This window comes from Jaculus jaculus, chromosome X (genome assembly GCF_020740685.1).
Source record: "Jaculus jaculus isolate mJacJac1 chromosome X, mJacJac1.mat.Y.cur, whole genome shotgun sequence".
NCBI classification, from domain to species: Eukaryota; Metazoa; Chordata; class Mammalia; order Rodentia; family Dipodidae; genus Jaculus; species Jaculus jaculus.
In genome coordinates, this window is record NC_059125.1 from 114170230 (window position 1) to 114185446 (window position 15217).

Here is a 15217-nt window from a genome sequence, read left to right on the forward strand (position 1 = left end):
ACCAAACTCAAAAGCAGTAGAGAATGAAATAATACAGATCGCCAGGTGTTGTGGCACATGCCTTTAATCCTAGCACTTGGGAGGCAAAGGTAGGAGGATCACTGTGCATTCAAGGCCAGCCTGAGACTACACAGTAACTTCCAGGTAGAGTGAGACCCTACCTCAGAAAGAAAAAAAGAAAAGAAAGAATAAAGATCAAGCCATAATTTATGAAATACAGACTAACATCATGGAAATAAAGGGTAAATTGTTTAAGAATATGCAACATTTGACAAGCCCTTAGTGAAACAAACTGAAAGGAAAACAGAGAAGGGCTGGAGAGATGGCTTGGCGGTTATGCACTTGCCTGTGAAGCCTAAGGACCCCAGTTTGAGGCTCAATTCCCCAGAACCCACATAAGCCATATTCACAAGAAGTAGCACATGAATCTGGAGTACATTTGCAGCGGCTGGAGGCCATGGTGAGGCCATTCTCTCTCTCTCTCTCTCTCTCTCTCTCTCTCTCTCTCTCTCTCTCTCTCTCTCTCTCTCTCCTTCTCTCTCTCTTTCACAAATAAATAAAATAAAATAAATAAAAAAGAAAAAGAGAGAAGACATAAATTAATTAAATTGAAAATTTACAACAGATACCAATGAGATATAGAGGACCATAAGAGAATAATCTGAAAATATGTATTCAAAAAGCTGGAAAATTTAGAAGAAATGAATAAATTCTTAAATATATATGACTTTCCAAAACTAAAGAAAAAGTATATAAACAACTTAAATGGATCTATATTGGGCAATGATACTGAAGCAGCCATAAACAATCTCATAACACCACCAACAACAAAAGTTCAAGATCAGCCGGGAATGGTGGTGCATGCCTTTAATCTCAGCACTCGGAAGGCAGAGATAGGAGGATCATCATGAGTTCAAGACCACCCTGAGATTACCTAGTGAATTCCAGGTCAACCTAGGCTAGAGTGAAACCCTACATTGAAAAAAAAAAAGTTCAAGATCAGAAAAGTAAACTGCTGAGTTCTACAAGACTTTTTAAGGACTAACACTAATGCTTCTCAAACTATTCTATTGAGCAGAAAGGGAAAGAAAGCTACCATGCTCATTATACAAAGCTAGTTATTACCCCGATACGCAAATCAGATAAGAACACAACAAAAAAGAAATAAAAATTTCACTGATAAATATACATAATCAATAAAATACATGCAAACTAAATTTAAAAGGTCATATACCTAACCAGCTCCAGGGTGATGGTGACAGACACCGTGGTCAATCAAAACCCATCAAAGCAGAGCTGGAGAGATGGCTTAGTGGTTCAGGTGCTTGCCTGCAAAGCCTAAGGACTCATGTTCGACTCTCCAGGTCCCACATAACCCAGAAGTACAGTGACACAAGCATGCAAGGTCGCACATGCACACAAGGGGGCACATGCATCCAGAGTTCAATTGCAGCGGCTGGAAGCCCTGGCATGCCAATTTCTCTCTCTCTCTCTCCCTCTCCTGCTCTTACATAAAAAGGTCAATCTGTTAGGCTTGCTTAAAAAAAAAATCAAAGCAGATACCCAGAGGTTACAGCAAACTCAACACTAAATCAGACTGCAAACAGCCTTGCAATGGCTCAGGAAACATTGCGGAAGAAGGTGTACAAAGAGCCACAGAGTGGGTAAAAACATTCTGAGACACGATCTTGCCCCTGCTATCCCACAGGGACTGACTGGGTTCTTCATGACCCCACAGCAAATACCATAACCCCAACCCCACTGAGGAAAGTTCCCATGGAAATGGAGCAAAGACAAAGGGATAAAAGAATAATGTGTGTGTGTGTGTGTGTGTGTGTGTGTGTGTGTGTGTGTGTGTGTGTCATGACTAAGTTAGTTTCATTCCAGAGATGCAGGGATGGTTCAACAAATTCCAGTCAATAAATGTTAAATAGCACGCAAATAGACTTAAGGATAGAAATCACATAATCATCTCAATAGATGCAGTAAAGACTTTTGACAAGGTTGTTGAACATTCCTTCACAGTAAAAGCTCCAAAGAAAGTAAAAATAGAAGAGCCTATAGGCACAATCATATTAAATGGAGAAAATCGAAACATTTCCTCTAAAAAGCAGGCGTGAGACAAAGGTATCTGCCTTTGTCACTCTTGTCCAATACAGAACTTGGGATTTTAGAGAAATCAGGGAACAGAAAGAAAATAAAAGAGATCAAAAAGAGAAAAGAAAGGGGGAAAATGGGAGGGAAGGAAAGAGGATATAAATAAGAAAAGAAATACGCAAATTTTACCAATTTATAGACAACATGATCCTATACTTAAAAGACCTTAAGAATTCTACTAATAGTTGGTAAAATGTTGCCTCTCAAGCGTAAGGACCTGAGTTCAATCCCCAGTGATGACGTAAAATATCAGGCCTAGTGGTGTACATCTGAAATTCCACCACTGGGGAAACAGAGACAGAAGGATCCCTAGGGCTTTCTGTTAAATGACAGTTCTGTCTTAAAGGAGATGGATAGCATTCCTGAAAATGATGCCTGAGTTTGTCCACTGGCCTCCACATGTACACGTGTGTGCCCATACACATACAAGACACACACACCCACACAAACACATTTTACCAGAAAAATTCTTAGATCTGATAAAGCACTTTCAGGAAAGTAGGATAAAATACCCATACAAAGAAATCAGTAGATTTTCTACATATCAATAATGAACTGATCCAATTAATAATAGCTTAAAATGGGTGACAAGAATTGAGCAGTTTTCTCAAAGCCAAAAAGGTGGTAGTGGTGTAACTGGATTTAGGACCAGCTCGGTGCTCTCCTTGGAGCACCAGCCCTTCCTTTACTGTGTCACTGAGCCTTGCAACCACTGTAGAGCAGCTGATCAAAAGGTCTGGAGTTTTCATCAGCTGGAGGCCTTGGTGCACCTATTTTCTTTTTTTCTATCTGCTTCTTTCTCCCTCTCACTCTTTCTCTGAAATAAAGAAATAAAAATGTTTTTAAGCCTGAAAAAAAATAGCTTAAAATATTTAGGAATAAATCTAACCAAGAAGGCAAAAAAAAGCTTGACAGTGATAACTTTAAAACACCAAAGAAAGAAATTGAGGATGACACTAAAAGATGGAAAGACCTCCCATAGCAGAATTAATATTGTAAAAATGACTCTATATTACCAAAAGTAATTTATAGATCCAATGCAATCTCCATCTAAATTCCAATGAAATTCTTCACAGAGCAATTCCAGTGGCATCACAATACCTTATTTCACATTATAACTACAGATCCATAGTTATAAAACCACCATGGTACTGGCACAAAAAAAAAATATATATGTAGGCCAGTAAAATAAAGGACATAGAAAAAAAAATCTTACACATTTTCATTCAAAGCACCAAAAACACACTTTGGAGAAAAGACAGTCTCTTCAACAAATGTTGCTTGAAAAACTAGATACCCAATATCAACCTGTGGCCTCCATATGCATATGGGCACATATGTATGCATACCTACACACTTGTGCTCACAAGCATGAAAATGCATATAGGCACACCATACACACAAAAATGTGGATGGAAAACTTTAATGTAATAGCTGAAACTGTGAAATTGCTAGAGGACATCATAAGGAAAACACTTTAAAATATAGACAAAGAAAAAAAAGGAGAAGAAGAGGAGGAGAAGGAGTCAGGCATGGTGGCATATGCCTTTAATGTCAGTACTTGGGAGGCAGAGATAGGCGGATCACCATGAGTTCAAGGCCACCCTGAGACTACATAGTGAATTCCAGGTCAGCCTGAGCTACAGTGAGACCCTACCTTGAAAAACCAAAAAAATAAAATAAAATATAATATAAGCAAGGATTCTAATAATTACTTAGGAAATAATAGCAAGAATTGATATACAGGGTTTCATGAAATCAAAAACTTCTGCAAAGAAAAGAATCATCAGAAGGAAAAGACAGCCTACAGCATATGGGGAAAAAAATATATATATATATGTATATATATATGATATGTGTGTGTTTCTGACAAAGTTAATGAAGAATTCAAAAAATTAAAAATTAAGCACAGGGCTGGAGAGATGGCTTAGCGGTTAAACGCTTGCTTGTGAAGCCTAAGGACCCCGGTTCGAGGCTCAGTTCCCCAGGTCCCACGTTAGCCAGATGCACAAGGGGGCGCACGCGTCTGGAGTTCGTTTGCAGAGGCTGGAAGCCCTGGCGCGCCCATTCGCTCTCTCTCCCTCTATCTGTCCTTCTCTCTGTGTCTGTCACTCTCAAATAAATAAAAATTTAAAAAAAAAAATTAAGCACAAAAATCAAAAATAAAATCAGTAAATGGGAAGTAACAGACAGTTCTCAAATAGCAAAAGAGCATGTGAGGGCTGGAGAGATGGCGTAGCGGTTAAGCGCTCGCCTGTGAAGCCTAAGGACCCCGGTTCGAGGCTCGGTTCCCCAGGTCCCACGTTAGCCAGATGCACAAGGGGGCGCACGCGTCTGGAGCTCGTTTGCAGAGGCTGGAAGCCCTGGCGCGCCCATTCTCTCTCTCTCCCTCTATCTGTTTTTCTCTCTGTGTCTGCCGCTCTTAAATAATAAATAAATAAATAAATAAATAAATAAATAAATAAATAAATAAAAGAGCATGTGATAAATTTCTCAAATACTTAGCCATAAAGGAAATACTAATCAAAACTATATTGGGGGATGGAGACATTTTTCAGTGGTTAAAGGTACTTGTTTGCAAAGCCTGATGGCCTGGGTTTGATTCCCCTGTATCCATGTAAAGCCAGATGCACAAAGTGGTGCATGCATGCAGTAGCAGGATCCCTGGTGTGCCCATTTCCTCTTTCTGTATGTCTCTTTCTATGAAATAAATACAAATTAAAAATAAACTACATTGGAGCTCCTTCTTGTGCTAGTCAGAATTGCTATCATCAAGAAAACAAACACCAAAAGCAGTTGAGAGGCACCAGTGTTTGTGGCCTGTGCACTCGGCCTAGTGAGAGGTATGGTGTGTTTGGGGTCTGGATGTTCCAGAAAGCAGTGAGAACTGAGGACAACCAAAATCTATCAGCAAGACAAGAATAGGTAGCTGAATCCTTGTCAGGAGATGAACCACTCCTAGCACAGCAGCTAGAGTTCAAGTGAAACCACAGAGGAATAGGCAAGTTGAGCAATAGTGCTGCTTCCACTGGGCCTGACAACCTGTGCCAGGGTGATGGAGACAGACACTGAGGATAGTCAAAACATACCAAACCAGAAATCCAGGAGCTTCTGAGAGCTCAAAACTAAAGTGGACTTAAATACACCCACCAAGGCTCAGGAAATTTTGCAGAAGAGGGAGTGGAAAGATTGTAGCCTCAGGGTGTCTGGGAATGTCCAAAGGTATTGCCCCCCACTGCAATGACTGCTGCGCTCACAACTCATAACCCACACCTCCATGGTGAATATCAGCAATCCCACTAAAGAGGGACCTCAGAGGAGTGGGGGTAGGGAGAAGGGAAATGATGGTACCAACACATGAGTATACATACAATGTTTCTATTTAATTGAAAAAAGAAAAAGGAAAGAAAATGCATCTGCAAAAGAAAATAAAGTAAAAACACCAAATGCTGGAGAGTGGCAGGGGCCACAGGAACCCTCTGAAATACTGGCAGGAATGTGAATATAAATTAGCACAGCCAATCTACAAATCAAACTGAAGGTTCTGCAAGAAACATTAAAATATAACTTCTATATGATACAGCTATACCACCCCTGTTTACATACCTGAAAAAAATCTAAGCAGACCAAGGAGTGACCAGCCCATCCATGTTTATTGTGACACTATTCATACTAGCCAAAATAAAGAGTGTACCTAGACGCCCATTAGCAGATGAATGGACAAAGAAAATATGGTGAACATAATGAAGCTTTATTTTCAGCCACACAAAAGGAGAAAATTATGTCATTTATAAAAAAATAAATGGAACAAGAAATCACCATGTTAGAATAAGCCAGACTCAGATAAATACCACTCATTTTCTCTCTTATGTGGAATCCATACTTTAAAAACCTAAGACATGATAATAGGAGAGGGAATATTAGAGAGGAGTAAGTGAACTAATACAAGAGGGTACAAGACAGTAATGGAGGGGAGACATAAAAATCACATGTTTTCTTTCATAAGCCAAATACATTTTATGTACATTTATGAGTATATGTGTTTATATGTGTATGTACATATGCATAACATGAAAGCAGAAGCAAGACTGTTTGGAGGGAGGAAGGAGACAAGAGTGGGGACAAGAGAATGTAATGGAGGTTGAATATGAGCAAAGTATAATACTACATGATAGATATATGAAAGTGTCATAATGAAACTCATTATTTTGTAATCAAATTTTAAGCAAGAAATAAAAATGGAGGGAAAAGGGAGGAGGAAAAGGAAAGGAGAAGGAGAAGGGGGAAAGAAAGAAACTTTAAAGAGAAAAAATAAATTCAAATCATGGGTCCCAAGCAGTCAGTCTCAAGCCACAAGCAAGGACTACAGGTCTCAGATTTCAATGTGATTTAATTTTTCTTGAGACCAAAATCATCTGTGGGTTGATTTTGCATAGGTAAATAAGGATGAGTCAAGGCCCTGAGAAAATATTCAAGGTAAGAACTAGTCCGTGGCATATGCTACTTAAACCATAACATTATCATAAACATACTGGCATAAAAGAATTCTGGCCATCAAGAAAAATGGTCCCAACAAACCCATAACTACGGTTGACTTTGAGTACTGATCATTTTATAGAAGACAACCTTTTCCAGAACTATTTTTTAAATTGGTAAGCTAGATAATATTGGGAAATGATAAGTAAACTGGTAAGATTTCTAACTTAATAGGTTAATTTTCTGTCATTTGGACTTTCTTTAGAAGTGCATTGATAGGGTTTTCCATCTGTCCCAATACCTGCTCCACACCCCCACATTACCTGCCTAATCTAGCTATCCCCCCACAGGAATTAATCCAAATGAAAAAAATTAGTCTACTCACCTTTCAGCTACTTCCTCTTCTCTCTTCTTTTCTTTTTTCCTTTCTTCCTCCAGCTCTTGTAATTTTAGCCTTTCCTGATTCCTCCTCTTTATAGCTCCTTCACTGAAGTGTTTGGTTGTATCAAACATAACCTACCCCAAAGCGTTTATAAAGTTTTATTAGAAAGACTTGTCAATTGACTGAGTTTATTTTGGGCCAAAAAAAAAAAAGGAAAGCTAAGATGGTACGTAGCAATTCAAACTCAAACTACTTCAAAAGGTCCTCTTTGAATGCCAGGACCCATACTGCCCCATTGCTGCTCAGCCACCACCTGAAAAGTATCTGTAGATGCCAGGATCTTCTTAGAATGAGTATATCAAATCGCCACCTTAACCTTATATAATTTATATTATAGCTATATCTCAATAAAGTTGCTAAAAACAACCCTAAGAAGATTATTTTACATATGAATATAGGCAGCCTCACATGGCCAGTAGAGACACAAATTTGCAATGTGAGCATATTACTTTTAAGTAAGTTAAAAAAAAATCAAGTGAGTCAATGTACTTTTTAAATAAGACAATGGCTATTTTTTAATTTTAGAGTGAGAGGGACAGAGAGAGAAAGAGTTGGTGCTCCAGGGCCTCAGCTGCCACAATTGAATTCCAGACATTTTCACCCCCTATTGGACATGTGTCACCTTGCACTTGCCTTATCTTCATGCATCTGGCATACATGGGATCTGGAGAGTTGAACATGGGTCCTTAGGCTTTGCAGGCAAGTGCCTTAACCACTAAGCCATTTCTCCAGCCCTCAATGCATTGTTTTAATGGCCAGAAATAAAAATAAGTGTGACAAGGAATGGTATAGAGGGACAAAGATGTAAGAAAACTGACCTAATATATCACATTGGACTCTCATCATTTAAAACCTATGTTTCAAAGTTAAAATATATTGAAATAACTGTGGGCTAACGCCACAAGGCATGACCCATATACTTCAACAAGGAGGGGCCAATGAGGAGGGGGTAGGTCATGGATGAGCCTAATAATGGTACCAAACTGCCTGTACTTGCTGAATAGAAAACTAATTAAAAAATATATTGAAAGACTACGGTAAGTTACATTTGCTTAGAAACTAAAAAGAGGCCAATGCTGTGGGTGTTAACTCAGTGGTAGAACATTTGGCTAGAAACAGAAGGACTTGAGTTTGATACTCAGTACTGCAATAATAAAATAAATTAATAAAAGGAAGGAGAAATAGCTATTTACATACAGATGAAGGAACTTGGGAGGTAACTCACTCATAAAGCACTTGCCTAATATGCACCTTAACAACACAAATAAAATAAGCTTGAGAATAATACACTCATAGGCCATAGATACTTTAAAAACAACATTGCTATATTTTATTTTAAAGCATTGATTATGAATGTCCACTGATGAAAAATTACCTTATTCATTATTTTCTAGCATTTATTCTTTATAATTATGTAGTCTCATCTTGGTTCTATTCTAAAAGCTATAGAAAAATATTTGCCTTTTGAAATACAACCAAGGTGAGACTACGTATTATGAAGAATGAATAATTTTATGTAATATGTTGATTAAAATGAACTATAATAGTGTCTTACAATGGAAATAAGCTGCATAAATAAAGAACTGAATTGAGATGAGAACTATAATTCTGCAAGAAAAAATATCAACATGGATGTACTTGTATAGCATACACTGCTAAACAGAGAAGACTTATAAAAGCAAAGGTATTAACAAGAGAATAATTCATTATAAACCTAAGGAGGAAAATCAAGACTGCATTTCTGACATGCTGCATTAATATGCATTAATATATTATTACTGACATGAAGGCTTTTGTGAATTTTGTTTTACCTGTTTCCCTTGTGAGGTCCATTCATTGTACTGTCTGTGTTTGAGTGTTGCAGCCTCAATTCCAAGTGGCCTAGATTCCCTCTGCCTATCAGTTCTTTGTTGGTTTTTGAAGACAGTGCTTTTCAATTCTGCAGGTCTTGTGTTTTGTATTCCATAATATGTTTTTCTTCCTTTTAGAACAGACACTCTTGCCTTTGAATATTTTGTTTGCCTTTTTACTTTGAAAGGGTTGTAAGTATCAGTTTAACCCATTGGGAACATCCTACAGTTATACATTATGGGAATGCATCTATCTATACTATTCTATTCCATCGGCATGTGAATGGAGATTAAGGGAATAACCACACTGATTATATTTTTATAATAAAAGAAAACAACAAATTTCATTTTTAAGATTTTGTAGTATTTAAATGAACATATAAGCCAGGCATGGCGAGCATGTTTATAATCCCAGCACTTGGGATGCTGAAGCAGGAAGATTGCATGGTTGATGCCAGCCCAGAATACATAGTTAAGTTCCAGGCCAGTCTGAAACATATAACAAGGTCTTGTCCGAAAAAATTTAATGTAACTTATTAAAAACATGAATGCATTTAGTCATTCATCTGTATGTTCCAGTTTCTTTAAAAACACAACAAAACTTGTTTCCCCCAAAAATACCGGAAGGGTATTCATTTTTCCTGGGATGTATGCTCCAGCACAGAATTTTTGAATGTTTGACCTGTGCCTGCACAGTGCAATTCAATGCAAGATGGAAGAGTACTTGGAGCTTGTAGGAAAGGTTTGAAGATTTAGTTACTTAGCATTTACCTCCTACTAACTTTTGGCTAAAGATATCCTTTTTATATTGGTTTAATGTTAAAATCCTTGGATATTTAGGGAATTAGCTTATAGATCTTTTTAGGCCCCATCAGTTTATGGCATCACTGTTCAGTTCAGCAAATGTGCTGGTGGAGGAGCAGACTGGGAAGGAAAAGGCAAAGTATACAGAAGGTAATCCTAAAGACAACTCAGTATAAATTATTTTCCTAAGCTGCACAGATCAATTATAATTGTTGATGGCAATAAACATTTATAAGGTGTATAGTAAAACATTAAAGCTATTGGAAAATAGGAATGAACATAAGGATAAATGCAGTCAAATTCTGTTTTACTTTTGGAGTACAAATTTATGACAGATAATACAGTTTGTATCTTTTTTATTTCTTAAATATACATTCAAACACACATATGCATATATGTGTATTCATATACACATATGTATATGTATGTGTGCATATATGTATACATATATATACATATATATGTGTGCATATATATATGTGTACATATATACACACATATACATATTTGAGGTTAGAAGAAAGGGCTTTGTGAATATGCTAGGAAAGTAATCTTAGCATGATGCTATACCTACAGACATGAAATATAATTTTTTGAGACAAGGTATCATGTAGCTCAACCTAGCCTCAAACTTGCCATGTAGCTGAGAATGGCCTCTAAGTTCAAATCCTTCCTTCACCTCTCAAGTGCTAGAATTAGAAGCATGTACCACCGCACCTATCTGAAAATATGATTTTAATGTTGGAAATCCTATATTTGAGCCAGGCATAGTGGCTTATGCCTTTCATCCAAACACTTGGGAAGCTGAGGAAGGAAGATATTTGTGAGTTCAAAACCAAGCTAAGCTACAGAATGAGCTCCAGGCCAGTCTGGGTAGAGTGAGATCCTGCTTCAAAAATAAATTCCATATCTGAAAGAAGTCTCAATTACTAGTGGCTTTGTGATGACAAGCTATGAACAAACTGTTTGATGTTCATTTAGTCTGAATGATTCGTTATTCATTATATTCTAAGTGAGCATGTAAAAATACTTTGATATTTTTATTTTTATCATTTATTTGCAAGGGAGAGAGAGAGAAGTGTGGGCAGGCCAGAGCCTATTGTCACTGTAAATGACCTCCAGATGCATGAGCCACCTTGTGTATCTGGCTTCACGTGGGTACTTGGCAACTGAACCCAGGCTGTCAGGTTTTGCAAACAAGTACGTTTAACCACTGAGCCATCTCTCCAGACCCCTACTTTGACATTTTAATGTCAAGTTACATTTTGTTAAATAGTCATTGCTTTTGAAAACCATATAGTATGCTATTTAGGGATTAGTTCATTATTTGTTTGTTTTATATTAAGTATTTATATACTATAAGAAATTGTCATAGCTCCATTTTGATTAGTCTGGATGTTTGCAGGCCCTGAAATATATCTTGATGAGTGGAGAGAAACAGGAGATTATTATCAAAGCAATATGGACATCAATGAATTGACATGAGTAAATACATGGGCTGAAAAATAAAAGATCCATGTTCACTAGGGTTTTGTTTTAGCAGTTTACTTGATATAACATCTTGAAAATGTAAGTTGTGAACCCAGGCATGATGTGGGACTAAACTGTTTTCCTTGTGGTTTCTTACTTCATAATTTCCTCTCCCTCAGTCATTTGTCAAATATGAGAGACACATGGGATAGTTCCATAGGGGGCATGAGTACTCCTTTAAAGCCCTCAAGACCTGAGGCAGAGCCTCAGATGATAACCTCCACCACTTGAAGTCATGGCGGGCAGACTACCTGACACCAGAAGCTTAAGTGTGTAAATCAAGATTATTTTTCTTCCTAAACTTCTATTTTTCTAATGATAACATGAGTCTCTACATTAGCTTTTGTTCAGAGCCTAGTGGAACCTAAAGGAATTTATTTTTGATGCATCCCTCCAACTTTGGCTCAGGACCACTGAACAATGGAAAGTAAAGCCTGATCCTTCTTACCTTAATGTTACATGCCAGAGCTTTGCCATCGTCTCCTTTAAGCATCAGCTTCATTCCTCGAAGGGATTCCATGGCTTTTATAAAGTCAGTTGACTCCTGGTACTGTATAAAAGCCTCAAATGTCTGCAAACCAAAGCTAAAACCCCCAAAGCTCCCACCAGTCATCACTTCTCTGTAAGGGTCAAGCATAGGGATATCTACATTCTTGATCTTCCCAAAACTTTCAAAGACTACCCGAAGGATCTCTTCACATGGCTTCTCCCCACTGGAACCTTTAGGTGCAAACCACTTACAGGGCAAGCCTTCAAAATAGATGGAATCTGGGCTCTTATCATGTTCCTGTTCATCAGCCCCATCACTCACTAAGGCCGCTTTTTCTTTGGGGAAATGTTCCCACTCTCCCTGGGCATCTGTAGCCACTACTTTTAAGTCTGTTTTCAAACCATTTATCTTGATGATCTTCCCATGTAATTTTGCCTTCAGGATCTGAACCAAACTTCGGGTTTCAGCCTCACCCTCAAATCGAATAAAGTCTTTTGTACTCTTGGACAGCCGCACGGTGGTGAACTGGTCAGGGCAAATCAGGCTTTTCAGTTGGTCAAGAACTTCCCAGTTAGAGAAGGGCCGCACAGGTTCTATACTCTCTGGGAGCAATACGTTGATCATTAATTTTGCTATAGGCTTGAGGTAGAGGTGCTGAGCAGCACAGAGCTCTGTTGCCTCAGAGTTATCATACACCACTGTGACTGTCATGGTGTCCTCACACCACCTTAGGGGACAAAAGAGAAAATTTAAATATACACGGAGCAGAACACAGATTTGGATTGTGAAATGGTGAGTTCATTGCTGGATAGAGGAAAGTACATACTATAGTCAGAATTAAAATACTATCTTGGGGCTGGGAAATGATTCCATGAATAAAGCACTTGCTACACAAGCATGAGTAGCCAAGTTTGGATCCCCAGAACCCACAAAAAAAGCTGGATGTTGTAGTATTAGCATCTATGAACCCAACGTACCCAGGGTGAGAAAAGAGGCAGAGACAGAACCAACCTGAGACTCATAGGCAAGCTACAGTTGCAAGCACAATATGGTAAATAAGAAATCCTGCTACAAACACCCCAACACCAAAAACTATCTTACTAAGCAACTGTACTAGGGTCGTAGTACACAAAGTTAAAACACAAAATAGCCAATATCTCCTATATGTCAGCAAAAAAAAAAACAAGTAGAATCTGAGATTTAAAACATGACACCAAACTACATGTGGTGGCTCACAGTGATCCCAACACTCAGGAGGCAAAGACACAAGGAATGCCATGAATTAAGGCCAGCTTAGAGTACATAATGACTTTGAGGTCAGCTGAGACAATACAGTGAGATGCTATGTCAATTCACATTCAAAGTAATACCATTTACATTAGCATTGAAATTCATTAAATACTTAGATAGAAGCCCAACAAATTATATATAAGGTTTATGTGAAAGTCACTATAAAACTTTAAGGAAAAATATCAAAAAACTAAGTATGTGTGGTATATGAATAAGAGTCAAGATGGGCCTGGAGAGAAGGATCAGCAATTAAGTGTGCTTCCTGAACAAGAATGAAAGCCTGAGTGGGCCTGAAACTGCCTGAGTTCAGTTCTCCAGTTCCCATATAAACCAGTCCTGCAGAGGAGCAAAGAGCCAAGAATCATCAGACCCTACCCCACCAAGCTCCAGATTTAGAATAACAAAAGACTCAGGCTCAAAACAAGACCAGGTAGAAAACAGAGGCAAACACTTGACTTTCCATTCTAGCCATTGCAGGAGAGTAAGCCCTGCCACAAGTGAGCATACAGGGGACATACATGAATGTACATCACACACACAGACACACACATGGGGTGGGGGGTAAAAAAGATTCAAGATATGTTACTCCCAATTTAATCTATACATTCAGCATAATCCCAATCTAAATTTCAGAAAGATATTTTTGGGAATCAAAGCTGATTCTAAAGTTTATATGGAGATGTAAGGACCCAAATTAGTCAAATCAATATCAAAGGATAAGAAAAAAGTTGCACTGACACTTTCTGACTTCAAGATTTATATCACACCAGAGTAATCAAGACAGTGTGACATTGCCAGAAGGATAGATAAGCAGACTGATGGAACAGGATAGACAGCCCAGAAGTAGACTCACATAAGCACAATTCATTGATCCATGAAGAAATAAGCAAAAATAATCTTTTCAACAAATACTGCCGGAACAGCTGGTCCACCACTGAATATGGTAATGATGAGTTTGGGAAATGACAATAAAGGCATGATCCATGAAATAAATAATTGATATGCTGGACTTCATTAAAATTTAAAACCTCTGCTCTGCAAAAGATGCTATCAAGGGTATGAGAAAAACAAGCCACATGCAGAGAGAAAACCTTTATAAAGAATATATAGGGGTTGGAGAGATGGCTTAGTGTTTAAGGAACTTGCCTGCAAAGCCTAAGGACCCAGGTTTGATTCTTTAGGTGGCCCATGCATCTGGAATTTGTCTTCAGTGGCTAGAGACCCTGGCACACCCATTCTCTCCCTTTCCCTCCCTCTCTCCGCACTCTCTCAAGTAAATAAATAAGCAAATATTGTTTACAAAGAATATATAAGAAAAAGACATCAAAGTATACTGAACTTTACTATTAAAGTACACACTTGAATTTAAAAATAGGCCAAGCATGTTTGGGGATTTAGCTCAGTGATAGAGCATTTCCCTACCATGTATAAGACCCTAAGTTTTATTCCAGCCCCTCCCCAAAATGGGACAAAGATCTGAACAGATACCTCTCCAAAGAAAATATACAGATTCCAAAAGGCATTTTAAAGAATACCTCTTAAATTGATTTCAAAGCCTGGGCTCCATTCTTCTAAATAGCCTTAGCAGTGATCAATTTCAAAATTCTTTTATCATGAATTTGTTTGTGGTGCTGGAAATTAAACAGAGGCCTTTTGCACATCCCTGGTACATGCCATTAAAGTCTACCCTCAAAAAGCTGGGCGAGGTAGCGCACGCCTTTAATCCCAGTACTCGGGAGGCAGAGGTAGGAGGATCGCTGTGAGTTCGAGACCACCCTGAGACTACATAGTTAAATCCAGGTCAGCCTGAGACAGAGTGAGACCCTACCTCAAAAAAAAAGAGTCTACCCTCAGCTCCTAGATTTGATATTTACAAATCATCAACTATATCTAGAAGCCACAGTAAACACCAATAACCCTATTGAGGAGGGCCCCGCATGAAATGGGGAGTGGGGAGAGAGTATATAAGACTATAACCTATATTGAAAAAAATAAGAGGAAGTTTAAAAAGAAAGTTCCTTAGAGGAGTGGAAATGGGGAACCTTGTTTCTGCCAAAGCATATTTTTGCCAGGGATTAATCAGGATCCCGGTGCAGAAGTTTCTCCCACTTGGGTGCTTTTTCTGTCATCCATCAAACCACTTCATATGAAGCCAACTACAACTACTTAGTTGCAAAT

The 15217-nt window shown here is 38.2% G+C and overlaps 1 protein-coding gene across 6 annotated transcripts in view; it reads right to left on the reverse strand.

The window, feature by feature from the left end:
- Positions 1-15217, reverse strand: part of LOC101617494 (A-kinase anchor protein 17B-like) — a 78187-nt gene that overhangs the window by 7105 nt on the left and 55865 nt on the right. For all 6 annotated transcript variants that reach the window (XM_045140966.1, XM_045140969.1, XM_045140965.1 and 3 more), the window contains 2 exons: positions 11708-12476; positions 7019-7149 (listed from right to left, as the gene is read on the reverse strand). In XM_045140966.1, the coding sequence (XP_044996901.1) occupies positions 7019-7149; positions 11708-12476 (900 nt within the window). The remainder of the gene's footprint in view (positions 1-7018; positions 7150-11707; positions 12477-15217) is intronic.